General features: G+C 42.0%; 1 protein-coding gene across 1 annotated transcript in view; it reads left to right on the top strand.

Annotated features, from left to right (window-relative positions):
- The window catches only part of HMCN1 (hemicentin 1), a 358,780-nt gene that overhangs the window by 289,713 nt on the left and 47,239 nt on the right, over nt 1–21,828 (top strand). Inside the window, exons 71-82 of the mRNA XM_065408898.1 lie at nt 844–980; nt 5,090–5,231; nt 6,305–6,449; nt 6,933–7,060; nt 7,640–7,796; nt 10,277–10,398; nt 10,575–10,739; nt 10,929–11,036; nt 18,922–19,059; nt 19,189–19,323; nt 20,214–20,483; nt 20,878–21,068. Of these exons, the coding sequence (XP_065264970.1) occupies nt 844–980; nt 5,090–5,231; nt 6,305–6,449; nt 6,933–7,060; nt 7,640–7,796; nt 10,277–10,398; nt 10,575–10,739; nt 10,929–11,036; nt 18,922–19,059; nt 19,189–19,323; nt 20,214–20,483; nt 20,878–21,068 (1,838 nt within the window). The remainder of the gene's footprint in view (nt 1–843; nt 981–5,089; nt 5,232–6,304; nt 6,450–6,932; nt 7,061–7,639; nt 7,797–10,276; nt 10,399–10,574; nt 10,740–10,928; nt 11,037–18,921; nt 19,060–19,188; nt 19,324–20,213; nt 20,484–20,877; nt 21,069–21,828) is intronic.

Below are 21,828 nucleotides of genomic sequence, written 5' to 3'. Positions count from 1 at the left end.
TATGATGGAACTTGCAAACTTAGTTATTTAAAATAAAACACAAGCAATTATAATGGAAATCAGAGTAACAAAGAAAGTTAGAGGAATTAATGTCCTTTGGCCTTTTTCAATAAGACTGAGAAGGAATAAAGAGGACAGGATATATGTGTGTGTGTGTGTACACACCCACACATTTACAATATACATTTCATATTATATAAAAAATTAAAAGAAATGGCAGCTGAATCAGTATGTCAGCTCCTCTAGATCTAGAATAGACCTTAGATCTTGTCAATCTAGTCTCTGAAGAAAAAGACACTGCAAAATAATTTCCTCTCTGCCCTAGGGAGAAAACTCAGTGTTAAATGACTATATGGTAGCAGAAGTAAATTCACAAAAGATGTCTCACAGATGAGTGAGTCTTCTGCTTCTTGCAGACTTGCACAATTCCTACATGAATTCTTCCTACAGTGCAGAAGTTTTATCAAATCAAGGTTTTGCTTATCCAGTGAATGACTGTTGATGAAGAGGGTTATGGAGCTTGAGGTATCCTGACTTCATCTGGCTAAGTGCTGGTTTCTTCACAGAGAATGGACTTTCAACTAATTTCCATCAGTTAGTGGTTTGTGACGTGCGGTTTTAGGAAGTGGGTTATAGCTAGTCAAATGAGGGTGATATATTTTGCAGATAAAAGCCAGACCTGATATTGGCAATGAAAAGCAAAAGCAGTTAATTGTACTGCTGCTCTGCTGGTATATCACAAAACCTTATTTGAGAATTACACACTGGGATTCTATCCATAGAAATGTTTTAATTAAAGTTCATATTTGTCATGCTTTTCTTATTCTCAATTTTTTTTAACAGTTCCCCCTAACATTGCTGGCACCAGTGGGCCTCAGGATCTCACTGTGCTGCAGAACAGACAAGTTATATTGGAGTGCAAGTCAGATGCAGTGCCACCTCCTACGATCACCTGGCTTAAAGATGGAGAACGTTTACAGGTACATTGGCTATGTTATTTTCACAAATTTGTCGCATTTTTGCATTCTGCACAAAGGGCATGAACTTAAATTTCTGATTCTACTCACTTGCTCCTTCAGCACAGTTGAGTTGTGGTCCCTTGAGGTCAAGAGAAGGTTGTTGAGTAGCTCTGGTCCAAATACAACTTGACTTAAACAAGTACATGAAGACAGTGACCACATGAACTGGCCATCCCGCTGTGATTTGTTCTCTTTTCCTTTAGGGGGATCCCTTGCTCCTCCTGGATCCTTTGAGCAATCCTAGAAGCCTTCGGTATACTCCTGAATGGCTTCCCAGGAAAGGTAGCTGAGAAAGATTACACTATACATTTAACTTTGAGTATATTATGAATCTTCATATTCTAGTAACATTTAGAAAGGAAAGAAATTTCTTTAAATTGAAGAGAAATAAGTAGCTTACTTTAATCTCTGTTAATCATCACAATTTTGCACCAAATGCACCTATTGACTCAGAATTTAATGCAGTGGCAGTGAGGCATCACATCCTTATTGGTTAAGTCAAAGGCGGAAGAACAGAGTAGTTCAACTGGAGACTTTTCTATTGCTCATCATTCATTGTAGGGCCACATAGATTTTCAATCACATAGCCCTTCCCCAGTGGACTACTTGGCCTTGTCTAATGTCATGTTGGGTTTCCTGGAGACTGTGCTGAGCAAACTCAGGTTTTTGCTTTATATTGGCACTTTAATTGTTCAGAAAGAAAAAGGTAAATCCATGTGAACCATCAGTTTGTTAGACCCTTAACTTTGGTCCCTTTCCAGACTTCATCCATGACCTCTTGGTTCACTGTGATCCATTTAGGATGAGCACAGACATTCTTTGTTTGTGTGTGTCTCAAGTGTCCGTCCCCTTGTTGTCTTTCTCCCCCCCCCCCACCCCAATAACAGTGGATGATACTTATACATTAAGTTTGAGTTAGCTCAAAGAACTTGGGCCAGATAGCCATGCCAGTACTGACATGAGTGTTTTAACTGGCAAAGACATGACTGCACCAAAAAAGGTTCCAGTACAAATAGGCTGTTGCCAGTTCCAGCTTCACTTGTCCAGTTCCAATAAAAGGAAGAAATGTTTGGAAATAGAGAGTGCTCATGGGATTCACAGAGTGTTCCACTGTCCTCTGTGTGTGTAAGAAGGTTTCTTTTATTCTCTTTAGAGAGAAATAAATTCCTATCCATAAGACTCTTATCTAATGTATATTTAAAGAACAAAATAATATTGGATGCTAAATGAGTACTGGATTATGCCTTTGAGGGATAGTCTAGAGACAGGAAGGGCACCACTTCAACAGTAGCTCCTGCAATCACTATATCTGAGATAAGCACAATTCCTTTGGGTGCTATTCCTTCGTGGTACATGGTTGACCACTTAGGTCACCTGGTATTATTTCTACTTCTTACGTGGATGACAAGCTTTTATAAACAGGAGGCTGGAAAGGGATTGGAAGAAGGCAGCATGAATGCTTCTGACATGTACCTTCCTGGAAAACATATTTGCAAAAGTATTTGAGGCTTTTGTTTTCTGTCAGCATTCCTATGCTTAAAAAGAAAAGAAAAGAAAAAAAATCACTCATACAAGTGTTTGCAGAAAACAAAAATTATGACGTTTTGTGAATAGTGTTGAAAGATAATCAGTTATTCACATGACATTTGGGAATTATTTTTGAAATATTAACCAGCCCTACTATGAGCCCTGGAACTGAGCCCTTCAAGTTAGGGTTGAGGCATATTAGTTTGGCAGGATGGTGATGCTTCCACTACCCTGAGCATATTTTGTGGGTCAATAGAGGACTTCAGTCTGCAGAGCTATTTAGAGCATCTCAGCTGCACTACATTCACACCATTCTAATAAAAGAACTGTGCTGTCCACACAAACCTTTGTAAAAAATTTGCCATGTGAAGTGCAACTACGAGATTTGGGTTTCCTTTATCCCCCGACTACTCTTTCCATTGTTGAGTGTAGCTATGTCAGCATATATCTCCCATATTTCTGGGGCACAGTTATCTTTTTCTTTTTTTGATCTTGGAAGTCTGACTGGAGACAGATCACTTTTGCCTAATAAGGAAAAATGAGATGTTCAGGTTGTGTACATAATTAGCCAAATGCTTTCCTGACCTCAAGGGAGGACTGTCATCCACTAATATGAAAGAAACACAGAGGGAGGTACACCCAGGAGTGGAAAGAGTAATCCTGCTTTGCCTTGGGAAAAGTGGACAGTTTCACAATGAGGAGAGGGTAGTTTTTGGAAAATACCGATTTTTGGATGGTAGTACTTCAGCATTATTTTAATTGAAAATCATCATTGTTTTTAGTTATACCCTCTTATGAGCTTTTAATTGAAACTTCATTCCCTACTAGTTTTGTCTTCTTCCATTGGGAAAACTTCAATCTTCTCTCCTATTCTGTCTCTAATAGCCAAATCTTAAATCTTGTGTTTGTTTAATGGTATGTTTGTGCACCATTATCATCTCTGACAGCAGAACAAAAGGTGTATCTGACATTACTATACTTCTAGGAATGGTTTGACTGCGATATTTGGGTTCACAAGGAATGTAGGATCAGGCCCTAAGAGTATTAACTAATAGATACATTAGAGAGGCTTGATTCAAAGCCCATTGAAGTCCGTGGGAGTGTTTTCATTGTCTTAATTGGGCTTTGGATCAGGCCCTAACAGAGCAGTGGATTTTGTTTTTTAAAGATAGGACCCAGTGGAGTTTTCATTATCATGAGGATTATAATTAAAGTATGGTTTGGGAACTAAACTATAATTTTCTTGCCTTTGTTTTGTCATATATTATATGCTTCTAAGGTCATAGCAATTGTGCTGAAATATGTAAGAGGAGTAAATATAAATATACAAAAATACCAGTTATTACAAATATGAGGCATTTTAAGTAGCCTCTGCCCAAGGGCTTGGCAATGGGAGGTGGCTTATTTCACTTCTAGGGCCCCAGTGCTGCAATCTGTTCTGCATGGGTGGACCCCTTTGACTATGGGAGGCCCTATTGACTTCAGTGGGGCTCTGTACTAGCCTGGTGTCCACCTGCAGAGAAGGAGTTGCAGAATTGGAGGCCTAAAGGTTCAGAAACCATAAGAGAAGTTAAACAACACCAAATTTAGTATTAAAAGAACCCGTCATGATTTTTAAACCAGTTTCAGGATGGTGTGGGCCCTTGGATGGTTTGAATACTTGGAGTTGGCAGTACTATAGTACACCAGTACAAATCTTGTCCAGACTGGTAGTGACCAAAAGCAATTCACATCTAATGGCTGTTTTTGCACAATCTGTTCACAGTGCAGTGCCAAACAGACAGGGATCCGTACCACTTCTGGCATCCTTGCAGGCAGTCTCAATGTAGAGGCTAATCTGTTGCATAATGGAAATGATTCCTTTAAGTCAAGGCTGTGGCACATTGAAAGAGCAGTGTGGGAAAGCTTTTATTTGTTCTACCAGTGATATGCCTGGGTGTGGATAAAGAATGCACTTCAATTTTGTGCCATCAAACTGCCATCTTACATGAAAACCAAAAAAACATTTATAATTAATTGTTTTGGTCACAAATTCTAATCCCCAGTTCAGGCAAAATTCCTGAGTAATGAATTCATGATTGAGTCTATAAATTGCCATCAATATTTTAAAACTCAACTAAATTTTCTAAGAGATGTAACAGATCCTTATTTATCGTTGCATGCAGTGCTGAGGAAGCTGTGTCAGTCCCAGGATATTAGAGAGACAATGTGAGGCAATATCTTTTATTGGATCAACTTTTGTTGGTGCAAGAGACAAGTTTCTGAGTTTACACACAGCTTTTCTTCAGGTCTAGGAAACTGCTCCAAAGCTTGTCTCTCTCACCAACAGAAGTTGGTTCAATAAAAGATGTTACCCCATCCCCCTTGTCTCCCTTGTTTATCCTTGTAACTTCACCAAGACAAATGAAGTTAAGCCATCAATGAATTTGACTCATTATGTTCTTCTGGCCACCCTATCAAACCTCCTATTACTTTGTAACATGAATTTTCAGTACAGTGGAAAACCATGGTAAAATTAGTTCTACTTGTTGAACTTTCCTTAGGCAACTCCTCGAGTCCGCATCCTATCCAGTGGCCGATATCTGCAGATCAATAATGCTGACCTAGGTGATACAGCAAGCTATACCTGTGTGGCAAGTAACATAGCAGGAAAAACTACCAGAGAGTTTGTGCTGACTGTAAATGGTAAAGAATATGGATTAATTCTTAACTATTATAATCTTTGCACAGTATGTCTGAGAGTTGGAAAAGGTGGAATATGTTTACTGGACTCCTCACAACCAATAAGCAGAAGTACAGTAATTTTATTAATATATCAATCCAAAAAATAATTTAAAGAATGTTTTAAGATAGCCCAGGGAACTTTCTTTCTGCCCCCATGTGTGTTTGTATTATAAAAGTCACATTAGGGCCCATATCCACAAAGGTATTCCACTGAAATCAGTGGCAGTTAGGAGCCTAATGCCATTGTAGGTCTAGGGTGAGGTGCTTTGCAGAGATGAGGCATTTGGTTTCCATTGAGCAGGGTGATGTCTGAATTGCTTCTATCGCATATTTTTCTAGTTGATGCATGGAACAAAATGAATGAACAGCTCTGAAGGGAGGCTAAGCATAGGACCTTCCTGGCCACACATAAATTTTCCATTAAGATTGTTAACAAGGCTCAGGGTGGGTTTTTCTCTTATTAAGACAGGGCAATACTACTACAAGACACTGCAGTCTGCAAAGGCACAGATATTAATTTTGAGGTACAGCTACTGGGGGAGGGCTAAGCCCTAATTTCAATCTCTCATGCCAGAGTCAAAATCCTAGATTCAGTTCAAACAAATGGTTTGTGTATAATAAAACATAGTCTGGGACAGATAGTCTCAATGTCCTACTTGATTTCCTGATTTTTAAAAGATATCAAAGAATTTTAGAATTTTAGAAATGTGGGGCTGGAAGGGATCTCAAGAGGTCATCTTGTCCATTCCCCTGGGCTGAGACCATGCCATGTGCCAGCGCTAACAATTTAAGATCATTAGTAGATGGCATAGAAATCTATCATCTTTTTAATTTGTAAAAGATGAGAAGTTTTTCTTTAATTTTCCATTACAGCATACCAGCTTTCATGTATTGTATCAAAGTTAAAGAAGCTTGTTGGTACACTCAGGGGGGCACAATTCTTTTGTCATAGCAGACATTCCCATGGGTCTAATTTAAAACAGTTCAGAATACAGCTCTCTCTCTAATATCATGTGGAATTCTTTCTTATACAGTTGCTCCCACAATCAAAGGTGGTCCTCAGACAGTTGTTGTGAATATAAATAAGTCTGTTGTTCTGGAGTGTGTTGCAGAAGGAGTGCCAACCCCAAGAATTACATGGAGAAAGGATGGGGCTATTTTTGCTGGAAACAATGCCAGGTAGCATCTAATAATAACATTCTGTAGAAACTTTTTAACAATGTATTTGTAATAGAAGACTTGGAGTGAAATCTCTTGGGATTTTATTTGCATTAATTTAACATTCACAAACTCAGTATTAATGTTAGTATTCATTCATTCAGTGTGTATTCATTCATCACTTGGATTTTCTCAGTTTAAATGAGTGATAATAAAAATCTCTTTCATAACATATACAAAGCTGATATATTTCCATTTGAAAGTCATTGTAGGAGTCAGTTTTCATAATTACTTTGAAAGGGGTGTAGCAGATGTGCTGAAAGACAGACTCAAGGCAGAATGAGTGTAATATGTTCAAAAAGGAAAATTATATATGGCTAAATTAAGGTGCTACATGTTTTGCCTATCCTTGTGCCCCCTGTGTTCTTCTGTTTCTCTTTCCTCACAACTTAGCCACAGTTCCTGCCATGAAAAATTAAATTAATGCCTATAACTTTGTTTTAGATATTCAGTGTTAGAGGATGGTTCCCTGTACATTCACACAGCACACATTACCGACACTGGACGATATTTGTGTATGGCAACCAATGCAGCTGGTACTGAACGCAAGCGAATTGATCTACAGGTCCAGGGTAAATATTTCTTTTTCAGATAAACACAAATGTTCTACAAAAACTGGACACATTGGATTTCTTGATTGTTGCTGAATCTTGAAATCTATCTTTATTAGTAATGGACTGGAACTGCAGAAAAGCAACTCAGAGCCTGCTTTTCAAGTACTCAGGCTTTGGGCTATTTGGATCTGGGACACTGGTTCAGGCCATTATAGAGAAAGGGGTCAATGAAAGTCAGATCCATGCACAGAATATAGATGTCCCCAAAATTCAGGATTATTCACATCTGGAATTTTGTTTAAGGCTTCTCTCTAGTTTTTTTTTTTTTTTTTTTTTTTTTTTGTAAGCCCTTAGAAATTCTCTGTGTTATGAACACTGCCTAAATATTTGTGAACAGAAAAAACAGTTGTTCTTTGTTAACTGGTGTGTGTACATCAACAGGATATACACAGAACTGAGAGACATTCCCGAGTGCATTTTTTTGGCAAATTTATAAATGTCAAATGATCCATGCTACAGAAAAGGATAGTTTCAAATAGTTCAACTTGAAAAAATATACATTCTCTTAAAATTACCTGGGCTTCATATGTTCTTTAGTTCCTCCATCTATCGCTCCTGGACCCACCAATATTACAGTTACTGTAAATGTCCAAACCACTCTGCCCTGTGACACCACTGGAATCCCCAGGCCAGCAATAAGTTGGAAGAAGAATGGGCATCTCCTTAATGTTGATCAGAATCAGAATACATACAGGTGAGAAATGCTCTAATCTTTGTTGTGGGCTAAATTCATCTCTGGTGCAAATCTATTCTGAGATTGGTTTGGCCTATTTTAATTTAATTTAAAATTTGCTTTTAAATAAATAGACAAACTTCATTGCATGACTGATAGTAGTAGTACTGAACTGGTTTACTGGTGAACTGGTTTAAATAAAACATTGCCTGCCACCTGATGTACACATGTTTAGTAATAAAGTTCTACTCTTTGCCTTGTATTTTAACAATGTGTGTCTATTTGCATTTGACTTAATGTTTTTTATTCACCTCTGAGATCCACTGAAGAGGTCAAAATAATGTAAGATATTCTCTTTTCATGGTATTTATGTTCCTGGTTGGTGGAAACACTGAGAAAACCAGAGAGAAACACTCAGACATCCCATTTGTATATGGGCCCTGTAGACCCTGGAAACATTTAGATTTTGCCAGAGTGAGGTACTAACTTTTGCTAAGAGCAAACTATTGCAGCTCAGAACAGCAATAATTAGTTCTCAGTTTGCAGCTGTTTGGCCAGATGGGCCACAATGATGCACAAAGAATGGCCACGGGTGAGAAAAATTTCTGAGGATCCCCTGGAATGGTATGGGGTTTGCTCCCCGGCTGAAAGAGTGGTGGGTTCCTCCTTCAAACCCTGTGGCTTTATTACTGTGGAACCCCAGTGTCTCATATCTCTACCCTCCACCAAAGCCAGGCTGCGAGGGATTCTCTCTGGCCAGGGCTGACCTACAGGAAAGGGATGGTGGGGGAGACACTTTGCTTTCTTTTGGCCCTGACCCCACCAAACATTGGCTCCCCATAGTCACCCAGATTCCACTCCCACAGAGAGCTCTTAATGGGATACTGGGAATGGGTTTGGGGCCCCAGAGTTGACTCCCATTCCATGCCAGAGCAGCGGGATCCCCATGTAAAGAGCTCCATCTCTGTGTGCTCGTGTTTTACATGGTACGTGGGAAATCTTTCCTGACCCTTATAGTGCTCAGCTTACACTCTGAAATGTGAGAATTGACTTCTTACCTAACTTCCATTAAATATTTACAATTGCCATTTGCAAGTAATTAATGTTACCATTAATGTTACTGTAATAACATTGTGGCTCTGTACCATTGTCTTCTATTGTCAAGTATCAAAGGGGTAGCCGTGTTAGTCTGGATCTGTAAAAGCAGCAAAGAGTCCTGTGGCACCTTATAGATTAACAGACGTATAGGAGCATGAGCTTTCGTGGGTGAATACCCACTTCTTCGGATGCATGTAGTGGAAATTTCCAGGGGCGGGTATAAATATGCAAGCAAGAGTGAGTAAGGCTAGAGATGCTAGAGATGCTGTTGCAAAAAAAGCAAACATGATTCTGGGATGTATTAACAGGTGTGTTGTGAGCAAGACACGAGAAGTCATTCTTCCGCTCTACTCTGCTCTGGTTAGGCCTCAGCTGGAGTATTGTGTCCAGTTCTGGGCACCGCATTTCAAAAAAGATGTGGAGAAATTGGAAAGGGTCCAGAGAAGAGCAACAAGAATGATTAAAGGTCTTGAGAACATGACCTATGAAGGAAGGCTGAAAGAATTGGGGTTGATTAGTTTGGAAAAGAGAAGACTGAGAGGGGACATGATAGCAGTTTTCAGGTATTTAAAAGGTGTCATAAGGAGGAGGGAGAAAACTTGTTCACCTTAGCCTCTAAGGATAGAACAAGAAGCAATGGGTTTAAACTGCAGCAAGGGAGGTCTAGGTTGGACATTAGGAAAAAGTTCCTAACTGTCAGGGTGGTTAAACACTGGAATAGATTGCCTAGGGAGGTTGTGGAATCTCCATCTCTGGAGATATTTAAGAGTAGGTTAGATAAATGTCTATCAGGGATGGTCTAGACAGTATTTGGTCCTGCCATGCGGGCAGGGGACTGGACTCGATGACCTCTCGAGGTCCCTTCCAGTCCTAGAATCTATGAATCTATGAATCTATAACGAGGTTAGTTCAATCAGGGAGGATGAGGCCCTCTTCTAGCAGTTGAGGTGTGAACACCAAGGGAGGAGAAACTGCTTTTGTAGTTGGCTAGCCATTCACAGTCTTTGTTTAATCCTGAGCTGATGGTGTCAAATTTGCAGATGAACTGAAGCTCAGCTGAGCTTTCTCTTTCTATTGTGAAATCCCAGACTGTCTGTAATTATATAATCCTCTGTTGGCTTGTCTCACAGAGTTTTCTATAAACCTTAAACAATTCTATAACTAACAGATTGCCTTTTAGTTCATATTTACGGGTCTGTGCTTTTAGAACAGAAAGTCCTGTGTTCAGTCAAGTCTTTAGTCCATGCAGCTGCAGTATGAATACTAAATATATAAAATAGTGCAGCCATTTTTAAAATCCAGCAACAATATTAAAATCTGACCTCTTGTGGCAATGAATTCAATGGACTGACAACGTGCTGAGTGAAGAGATGTTTCAATATCTTTTAATTGCTTTATTTCAGGCTTTTGTCTTCAGGCTCCCTACTAATCATTTCTCCCACTGTGGATGACACTGCAGTCTATGTGTGCACTGTGTCAAATGATGCAGGAGAGGATCAAAGAACAATTGATTTCATTGTACAAGGTAAAGCAGACATTGTAAATGTCTTCGGGACAATCCTTTATTTAAATGAGAACTGTAATTTTGATGCTTATTCTATTGAGCTTTTACTCTTGTTAAGAAAGAGGACATTGCTATATGCAAACCTCTATTTGACATGAGAATGGTCGATAATCCTAACACTGTTCTCCTTGCTTTAGTGCCCCCATCCATAGCAGATGAAACTACAGATCTTCTGGTAACAAAACTGTCTCCAGCAGTAATTTCCTGCACTGCTTCAGGTGTTCCTGTCCCCTCAATCCACTGGACCAAAAATGGGATACGACTCCTTCCCAGAGGAGATGGCTACAGGATTCTGTCTTCAGGTATTATGCATGATTTGAGTAGATGCAGAAAATGCTAGAAGAAGGTGCATTACTATTTTCATTGTAAATATTTTAGAATAAAAATCTAGGGTTCTTAAACAGTATTATGGTTTCTCTGTTTTCTTTGAACGTAAGATAGTATAATATACTACAATACTGTATAATGAATTCTCTTTTTTTCTACCCTAGGAACGATTGAAATAACTGCTGCACAATTAGACCATGCAGGAAGGTATACATGTGTGGTCCGGAATGCTGCTGGCACTGCACACAGACATGTTACTCTTCATGTTCAGGGTGAGGTGGGAACTTGAATAGAAACATGTTTTATAAACAGCTTTAGTTGGTTTTGAAAAGAAAATGTTAGAATAATAATACAGAATAATGGTGGGACCACATTGTGCCAGTCTTACTCATGTTCAGTAGTATCTTACCCATGTGAGTAGTTTCATAGATATACTGGCTACTCGTGGAGTAAGATACCATTCAACATAAGTAAGCATGTGAAAATTTGGCCTTGTATAAATATATTTGTATCTGGTGGAAGCTACAAAGCATGGGCTCTTTTAATTTAGATTGATTCAGCACTCGGAACACAATGTAGAAAGCAATCATGCATTGATGAAGGCATGAACTAAATGATCTGATAGCTTTTTCCAACTCTAATGCCTAGGATATTATGATCTGGCCACAGGTATGACCTGCTTTGATTTTTTCTGTTAGGGCTTTTTCTGCTTTGTTGTTTTGCTTAATTAAAGTAGATTCATTAGGTGAACTAAATACGCAGGGCTAAATTCTATAATCCATATGCTGAGTAGTTCCATATTATGCAAGAGTAGTCCTACTGGGCTCATCAAAAGGATAATAGAATCCAGGCTTCAATAGTTAAATGTTCTTAGCCTCTCACATTGTACAATTTGTCTTCGTTTTATTTTCCAGCCATAAAAATATTACAACTTCTTCAATATACACTGTGTGTATTCCACATGTAAGTATGCAAGTGTACCTGGAGCTGAGTCTGGAATTTTTTTTTACAAGCAGTATCCGTTGGCCCACGCATGCGCCCTAGCTCTTCTTGAGCGCCAAACTGAGGGCATAAAAGGTGGGGTAGGTCGATGCCTGTCCAGTTCCTTCTTAGCACTACCTGGTCTGAGTTGGAATCTTGGGCGTTCTCAGCTCCTTTCTACTGCATCATTGCTCTAAAGATATTGTATATTTAGTTTTTAGCAGTTTTGTAGTTTTTATAGTGTAGCCTAACATAGGTTTTCCCTATAGGTTTTCCCTCTTCTGTTCCCCACACGGAATCCCCCCCCCCAAGAAGTCTGGGATTGTGCCCAGTGTCCTGGGGTACAAAAACTGTGTTTCCTGCCCTCTCCTTTTCTGTGAGCGACAAACATCAATTCTGCCTCTATTGCCTGGGTGAGGCTCACATCTCTGCCAAGTGCAGCATCTGATGCTCCTTTTCCCCCAGAATTCATGAGGGTTGGGAACTGAAACTTAGAAAATATATGATGGAGAAGGAATGGGACCCCAATCAGTTCTGGACTGAGGACATCCCCTTGTATATCAGTCTCAGCAAGCAGGCAGCACCCCTCCATGCATGAGCTTGGGGACGGAGGCTAAGACTGCTAAGCCTAAGGAGGAAGCGTCACATGAGAGTAAGGGGAACTCTCATAGACACAGGGATGAGCCATCTTTGTCTAAAACTGCCCTGAAAAGAGAGGATCCCTCCCTGACCATGTCAAAATTGGGAGAGCCAGTACACATGGGCACTGAGGACTTAGGCCTGAGTATATCTTTTCAGAAGGAGAAGGAGGTGCGCAAGGGTATGGCTCTGACGGTTCCGACATTGGCTCTGATGGTGAAGACTCAGGAAAAACAGCTCCTGGTTCTCCCATCCACTTCTAGAGCCAATGCAGTACAGTAACGCCTCACATAAAGTCATCCCAGTTAACGTTGTTCCATTGTTATAGGGAACATGCTCGTTTAAAGATGCACAATGCTCACTTATAATGTTGTTTGACAGCCGCCTGCTTTGTCCACTGCATGCAGAAAGAGCAGCCCATTGGAGCTAGATGGTGGGGCTTGGAACCAGGATGGACCGGCAGCCCCCTATCAGCTCCCCGCTCTCCTAAGTTCCCTGTGTGGCAGCCGTCCAGCAGGCTATCAATTGCTGAGCAGTTCAGCTGTCCCTCCCCCGACTGCTGTGTGCTGCTCCCAGGGCTGTCCCTAGCTATTCTGGGGCCTTATGCAGGGGGAGGAGTGGGGGGGGACTGGGTTGGTAGGGGGGGAACCACCCTCCAGCACTCACTAGCGGCGCAGCTGGGGCCGGGTCACTGCACTTCCCACCACCGGTGAGTGCAGGCCCAGCCCTGCTGCAGAGCTCAGGGGTGTGGGGGCGGAGCTAGGGTGGAGCGGGGGCAGGAAGAGGTGGGGCGGGGGCCCTGGGGAAGAGCCGGAGCAGGGGCTGGAACAGCACACAGCTGCGCAGGTGCCCCAAATTTCCTGGTGCCCTACGCAGTTGCGTACTTTGCGTATGGGTAAAGACAGCCCTGGCTGCTCCTGCCCTCTGCCTTGGAGCTGCTCCCGGGAGCCTCCTGCTTGCTGTGCAAGAGGAAAGGGGAAAGAGGGGTGCTAATGTCAGGGTGTCCCCCTCCCCCCTGCTCCTGGCCCCCACTCCTTTACCCCATTGGGCCATCTCCACAGAGCAGGGGGGGACACGACAGGGCTCAGAAGAGACGGAGCTTGCTGGCAGCAGCTGCTGTCTCAACTTGCTGATCTACTTAAAACGGCAATGTACTTAGAGTGGGGTCAGCGTACTTAAAAGGGCAATGCACGTCTCTCTCTCTCTCTCTCTCTCTCTCTCTCTCTCTCTCTCTCTCTCTCTGACACACACACGGTGTGTGTCTCTGTCTCTCTCTGCCATGCTGTCTCCCCTCCCTCCATTCGTGCTACCTTGTAGAGTGTGAGGCTACATTAACAACCATGGGTTAACCCTTGAGGGCTCAGCCGAGTGCTATCATCATTTAGCAGTAAGCCATTCCCTGGGAAATACCTCTGGCACCCTCTGACTTCACCACCTCAACCAAGCTTCACAATCATCATTGCTGTGTACAGTATTACATTGTTTAAAACTTATAGTGTGTGTGTGTGTGTGTGTGTGTGTATATATATTGTTATAATAATAATAATTAATAATAAATATAAAATATAGTATTTTGTCTGGCGAAAAAAATTTCCCTGGAACCTAACCCCCCCATTTACATTAATTCTTATGGGGAAATTGGATTCACTTAACATTGTTTCGCTTAAAGTAGCATTTTTCAGGAACATAACTACAACGTTAAGCGAAGAGTTACTGTACTGGTAGTGACACAGCCCTGAGAGAGCCAAGTGTCATGGTGACCAAGAAAGCTCCAGTTCCACCAATGGACTCTCCTTTTACCCCAGGGCAGTCTGAGACCTAAGTCACCCAGGAGGACATCTTTTTTCTTCCCTATCTGCATTAACCTCTCTGTTGGGACAGGCTTTATTCCAGGACATTATACCAGAGGAAGAGACTACCCCGAGGATGCAGAGTCATTCTCCTATCCCACCTGCCAGCCTCAAGGAGCAACCTTTGGTACCATAGGTTCTGCCAGTACTGCAGGATCTGGCTTTCTCTTTGGATGAGTCAGAGGCACCACAGGAGTCTCTGCGGTACCAGACAGAAGTCCTCGAAGATTAGACTTCCAGCCTCCGACCAGACACAATTCATGAAGAGATAGGTTGTACCCTATGCCATGGGGTCCTCCGGTGCCAGTTGATCCATCTGTTGGCAATATTGGGGGGCTGTGGGCTTCCTACCCTAGTCTCCCAGGATCAGTGCATAAGCCCTATTTGCCATTGCCACCCACAACCAGCCCCATCAGAGTATTGGAGGAAGATGAGCTGGATTTGCTGGTTCCAGGAGCAATCTTGTTGTCTTCACCAGATGAGGTGGTTACTCCATCTCCACTGGAAGACTTTAAACAATAGCAAGAGCTCATGCCCAGGGGGTCAGCAGAGCTACAGATTCACCTTGAGGAAGTCTCAGCACAGGTTACCGGACATGCTGCAGCCTGTAGAGTGGCCCTCCCCATCAACAAGGCCATTATGGATCCAGCAAAGGTAGTTTGGCACACTCCTGCTTCTGTTCCTCCCACCCCTAAGAGGGCTGAGAAGCATTAATTTGTTCCGCCCAAGGGGTGAGAGTTTTTGTTCCTTAAGTGATTGCACATGTCCATTCCACTGTAGGTGTGTGTGCACACCTCGTGCACAGTTGTCATAATTTTTTCCTGAGCAGTACCTCTTGGGGCAGCATGAGCACTCTCTGATGCCTCACACCATTCCACGCAGACATAAAGGGTTGCACTGCCCCCTTCTGTTCCTTCCTATCACCAGTGACGGTTTGTTGCACCTGCGATGCTTGTTTTTTTTTCATATCCTTTCGTGTATATAGTACCTTGTAGTGTTAGTTTAGTATTGTATAGTAGTTCTGTTAATAATTAGTTATAGATGTGTTTTACAACACTATCTTTTTAGTGTGGGGTTACCGGTGCCTGGCTGGGTACCAGGATCAGTACTGGACTCATGCCCTATTGTATGCCTTACCTCCCATTCCTCTCCTGTCCAAAGTGTTATCCAAAGTCAAGCAAGATTCTGCTCACCTTAATCTGATAGCCCCTGCATGGCTCTGTCAACACTGTTTTTTTACCCTATTAGCACTATTGGTCAGACTTCCGCTGTTTCTCCTGAGAGAGGTGAATCTTATCTCCCAGGACAACAGCCACCTTTTTCATCCCAACCTTCAGGCTCTCCACCTGACTATGTGGATGCTTCATTGCTGAAGTTTGCTTTAAGGGAGTACAGGAAGTCCTACTTTGACTAGGTCTACTTACCTTGCTAAATGGAAGAGATTCTCTGTCTGGTCCACACTGAGAGGCATTCCTCCATCTCAAACTCTGATTAGCCATATCTTGGATTATCTTTTGTTTCTAAAGCAACAGGGATTGGCTCTTAGTTTCATTAGCGTTCATCTGGTGGCTATGGATAACTGGTCTTTTTTTTTTTTTTTTTTTCAAACCCTGTACCCATCAGGTTTCTAAAAGATTTGCTTAGATCGGTGGGTCTCAAACTTTTTTACTGGCAACCCCTTTCACATCACAAGCCTCTGAGTGTGACCCACCCCCTAATAAATTAAACACCCTTTTAAATATATTTAGCACCATTATAAATGTTGGAGGCAAGCAGGGTTTGCGGTGGAGGTTGACAGCTTGCGACCCCCCCCATGTAATGACCTCGTGACCCCCTGAGGGGTCCTGATCCCCAGTTTGAGAATCCCTGGCTTAGATTATACCCACAGAACCATAATCTGGTTCTGCAGTGGAACTTAAATTTAGTACTAGCAAAAGTTGATGGGCCCCCACTTTGAGTCACTAGTGACTTCTTCCCTGTTCATGTTAATGAAAGTAGTTTTCCTGGTTGCCATAACCTCTGCCATAAATGTGGGAGAGCTATGAGCTTTGGTATCAGAGCCTTTCTATTGCAACTTTCTTTAGGGAAAAGGTTTTCCTTCGGCCTCACCCTAAATTCCTGTCTAAAATGGTATGTGAATTTAAATCAAGAGATTTATCTATGAATATTCTTTCCCAAACCCTATATGAGTAATGAGAAGGAAAAGTTTCATACTCTAGCTGTTAGAAGAGTGTTGGCTTTTTGCACAGTCTGGATTAGACCATTCAGATTTTTGTCTAAACTTTTTGTCACCATTTCAGGTGGAGTAAAGGACCAACCAGTCTCAACCAATTGGCAGATGTCACACCTCTGGATAGAGTGGTGACTCATTCAGCCAGGTCACAGGTGACTTGTGCAGCCTTTCTGGCCAGGATTCTCATTCTGCATATTTGTAAGGCAGTTACCTGGTCACCGCTCCATACTTTTACGTCTCACAATGCCATCTCTCATCAATCCAGAGACCATGCCAGATTCAGACAAGTTGTTCTTCAATCTTTGTTCAAGTAGACTCCAAGTCCCCTTGTTCAAACTGTTTGTGAGTCATCTACGATGGAATGGACATGTGGAATCCCTAGAAGAAAAATAAATGGTTACTTACCTTTCTGTAACTGTTGTTCTCAGTCTGCGACAGCTGAACATGATGATCTGAAAACTAAAATTCCACATGAGCTCCTTTGTATCAATAATTCCCTCTTTATAGGAGAGCACATGGTTCATGGCTCTCAACATGAAAGATGCATACTTTCACAAAGACATTCATCCAACCCACAAGAGGTTCCTCAGGTTCCTCTTTTGGTCAAGACCATTACCAATTCAGAGTCGTCTCCTTGGACTGGACACAGCACCCAGGATCTTTACAAAGATTTTTTTTTAGTGGTGGCAGTTTGGATGAGAAAAGTGGGATTTACAGTCTTCCCATACCTCGGTGACTGGCTTCTGATAGGCAACTCCCAAGAAGAAGTCTGGTGGGCACCTTAGCCTTCTGGCTTACCTTGGTATTTGCGTCAACCATGAAAAATCCACGTTGATCCCCATGAGGTACATAAACTTTATAGAGGCAACGCTGGATACGACCACAGCAAGAGCGTACCTACCTCTTGAGAGGTTTCAGGCCATGAGCGCACTCAGACAACAAGTACCTATCATACTCAGGATGCCTTTCTCTCCTTAGCCATGTGTCCTCATGCAAACATATGACACCACTCACCAGGCTTCATCTTCATTGCTTACAAGCCTGGCTTCTCTCCATGTGCTCACCAGAGAAGGGCAACATAAATGGCGGGGTGTCTGTTCCATCCAAGGTGTTGGACTCTCTTGTCTGGTGGACAAAACCAGAGAAGTTTTGAGTGGGGATCCCTTTCCTCACACCAACTTCTGAGGCACCCATCATTACCAATTTCTCCCTCTTGGGTGGGTAACCATATGATCTTCACTCATCCTGTCACAACTAGATTTCTGAAGAGGCTTTTCAAATCCTTTCCACCATTGGTGAAGTTCACATCTTAGTGGGACCTCAATTTTGTTCTATCATATCTTAGTAAACCTTCCTTTGAGCCTCTAGCGACATGCTCAATGGCTGATCTGTCCATGAAGGTGACCTTTCTAACAGCTATAACATTAACCTGAGTCAGTGAGCTTGGGGGGGGGGGGCACATGAGGAACTGCCATATACTACCTTCTCTAAAGAAAAGGTCTCATTATGCCCCCACCTCAGATTCATCCCTAAAGTAGTTTCCGAGTTTCATATGAGTCAGGACATCCATTCACTAGCATTTTTTCCCAAACCTCGTGCCTCAGAGGAAGAGAGAAGGATGCATCTGGATGGTCAAAGGGCTTTGGCTTTTTATCTACAAAGAACAAAGGACATTAGAAAGACAGCTAAACTATTTGTTTCCATAGCAGAGCAATCAACGGGGTCAAGCTATAATGGCACAGAGACTTTCTAAGTGTATCTCAGGTTATATTATCCTTTCTTACCAACTAGCTTGTATTCACCCACCCCCGCGCCCCCAGAAAGGATGAGGGCTTATTCCACGAGAGGGCAGGATGCTTTGGTTGCATCTCTGAGATGTACCCTTACTAGAGATATGTAAGGTAGCTACTTGGAGCTCTTGGCAAACTTGCACAAGACATTACACTTTGGTCCAATTGTCCACCGCAGAAACACCGATGGGGACAGCAGTAATAGGGTCAGATGTCACTTCTGTGTCCTCACGCACACCTCCTGTTTGACTATTGCTTGTTAATCTCCCATGTGTGGAATACACATAGGGGCCATCACTCGAAGAAGAAATGGAGATTACTTACTGTAACTGGAGGTTCTTCGAGATGTGTGGTCCCTATCTGTATTCCACTGTCCATTCTCTGCTGCCGATTGTTTGGACTGTAGTAAGAATGGGAAACTGGAGAGGCATCAGCCCACACCACGCTTTATGCCCTCGGTTTGGAGCATGAGGAAAGCTACGGCACAAGTGTAGGCCAATGGACAATGCTTGTTTAAAAAAAAACTAAAAAAACCCACCGGTGCACATGCATACCCATGTGTGGAATACAGATACGGACCACACATCTTGAAGAACCTCCAGTTACTGGTAAATAACTTCAATTTCTAATCAACTGCCTCTTTCTGTGCCATTCCAATTCATAGAGCTACCAGCTATTCAGGTGCAGCCAGGAACACTAGATGTGATCCTGAACAACCCCATTCTTTTACCGTGTGAAGCAACAGGTACACCTCGTCCCATAATAACGTGGCAGAAGGAGGGCATCAATGTAAACACAACAGGTATCTTAGCTTTATGATGCTAATAATTCTGCTGAAGCATTTAAACTCATGTTCTCATTCTTTAAAGATTTAGGTCTAATTACCTTATTTATAAAAATGTTTTTTCTACCTTTCTTATGCATGTTTTAGGCAATAGTTATACAGTTCTCCCCAGTGGTAGTTTACAGATTGCAAGAACAGCTGTTGAGGATGCTGGCACTTACATGTGTGTGGCTCAGAATCCAGCTGGTACTGCCCTAGGGAAGATTAAGCTAAAAGTTCAAGGTAAGTCATCACCATAACTCCAGTTTTATACACAAGAAAGCTGTGCATATTCACAGTTAGTGAGATCCCTGTTCTGAGCAATGTATATGGACCAAAGATTGTAAAATTAGTTCCTGCAAATAAATAATAGAACTAGTCAATTCCCTGCAGCGGCCAGCAAACATTTCTTCTCTACCTTCAGAGACAGCGGTACACCTCAAAAAGAAAAACAAGATTGTTTTTTATCTCACATGGAAAGCAATGGAAACCAAAAATATAGCTGGGATATGAATTGTCATTACTGTGTGACCGTGCAGTGCAATAATAGGGCTTTAACAGATTGTCTCTCATGTGCTTCACGATGGGTTCACACTTCCATGACAAACCCACTTGAGCTGCTACCAACAAAGAATACTTTTGTAAGGTGTGCTGGTAATGGTCCACAATTCGCCATTAAGTACAGCCCCTATTAATTTCATGACCTTCACCATTACAGGTATTGCTAAGAGGTATCAGTCGTGATGTCAGTTTGCCATACAATTGTACTTGTAGTGTTTAGTACATGAAAAATGCCTGTGTGCGATTGTGCATTGCATGATCTTTGCACTCAGATGAGCACCAGATCTGGGGTTGTTCTTGGCCCCTGCCCAGAAGGACGTAGCTCTGCACCTTCCTTCACACCAGGGCAGGGCACGTAGTGTGCTATGAATAGAATGTCATCTATTTGCTTTACTTTGCACTTGGATTTGGATGCTGTTTTGCAACTGTAACTGATAGGTGAAATTATTTAGCAAGAAGAGTAAACTGTGTTTTTTAAATTATTCTGGATAGGAAATAAAGCATGTGTGGGTATGTGTGTTTAAATTTATACATTTCCGAACAATGTGTTTTACTTCTTCATTCTCTTTCAGTTCCTCCAGTTATCAAACGCCATTCTAAGAAATACATAGTTGCTGTGGATAAATCTGCCACTCTGCAGTGTGAAGTGGAAGGCTACCCAGTGCCTGAGATCACATGGCACAAAGAAGGACGGCAGGTTACAGAGTCCTTCAGGCAGCGAATTCTCAGCACTGGGGCTTTGCAGATTGCATTTGTACAGCCTGGTGACACTGGACATTACACATGCATGGCTGCAAACGTGGCAGGATCAAGCAGTTCTAGCATGGAACTCGTTGTGCACAGTAAGTACGACTAGAAAGGAATAACATAGGCTGGCCAATTATCATGACAGAAGTCTCTTGCACTGATGTGTTAGAGGCCAAAGTTGTAGTGAGAGACTTCAGGATAGTTACACCAGCTAGCATAAAACTCAGGCTTTATGACATAAGCAAACCACTAACTGGCTGGCTTTAGGAAGAACCAGCCCCTGTGGGTATGTCTCTACATAATTTTCTGTTATGTAGGTTCCACGCCTTTCTCTGGAGCTTTGGATACTGATCACTGTTGGAGACATGATTAGATGACCCACTGGTCTGGTCTGATGTGTCATTTCTGATGTTCCTACACCAGTATCTGGCTGAATGGAAGGCTGAAAACTATAGACAGTAATTAATCTCTTTTTAAATCTCCCCATAGTTCCACCTAAAATCCGTAGTTCAGAGGTGCAGCACACAGTCATTGAGAATTCCCAGGCTGTTCTGTCATGTGTGGCTGATGGTATCCCAACACCAACAATAAACTGGAAGAAAGACAATATACCTTTACCAGACACAGTAGGAAAATACAGGCCTATGCAGTATGGAGATCTCGTTTTGGAGAATGCTGTTGTAAGTGTTATGAATTTGAATGTCCTCATTATATATTGTGTATTCTTTCACGTGAAAATTGAGCAGCATGAAAGGTTTTATTTGTCTGGAATGAAGAAACAGAAAGATTGTGTGGAGTCTATAACTCTTATGTCAAAAGAAAGTCCCCGCAGGTCAGGGTTGATGCACAGTGTAGGCTTACTTGTGGAAAACATGCTCTGAAACTACCCAATTGCTACCTATTCTGTGGATAAACAGAGGACCACTGGTTCCAAGAGTGCTGATCATGGGAGATAAATTCACAACATTTTTAGAACATAACTGCATAGAATACACTGTAAAAACAGTCCAGGGCTCTCTTAAATAAGTATACTGAAGGATTTTGTGGATCATAGTTGTTGTTGTTTTTATTTATAAGGTCAGCACCCTCCTTTCTAGTGTTTTGCATGTTATTTTTACAGCCTAAGAAATGTACAGCACGATGAAATGTCAGCCCTTTGTAAAGCCTCTAATGAGCAGATGAGTGTTGAATGCCTCCAGTGAGGTGCTGTATGCCTTCAGCTTTCCCTAGAGTCAATGGAAGGTATGGGCAAGCAGCATGTCACAAGAAGTGCCCAGTACCATTCAGATCTGGCCCTAAAATGTATTAAATAGTGGAAATATTTCTGCAAAGCTTGCCATGGAAAGCTCTTGGATTTGGCCATTTGGACATTTTCACCAAGGAGCCTGCTTGTCAGCTAACATCTGGAAATTCCAGATCAGTATATTCACATCTCCTTTC

The sequence above is a fragment of the Emys orbicularis genome, chromosome 8 (assembly GCF_028017835.1).
Source record: "Emys orbicularis isolate rEmyOrb1 chromosome 8, rEmyOrb1.hap1, whole genome shotgun sequence".
Lineage (NCBI taxonomy): Eukaryota > Metazoa > Chordata > Testudines > Emydidae > Emys > Emys orbicularis.
Note: the sequence above shows the minus strand (reverse complement) of the source record. Positions and strands in the feature narration are given on the sequence as shown.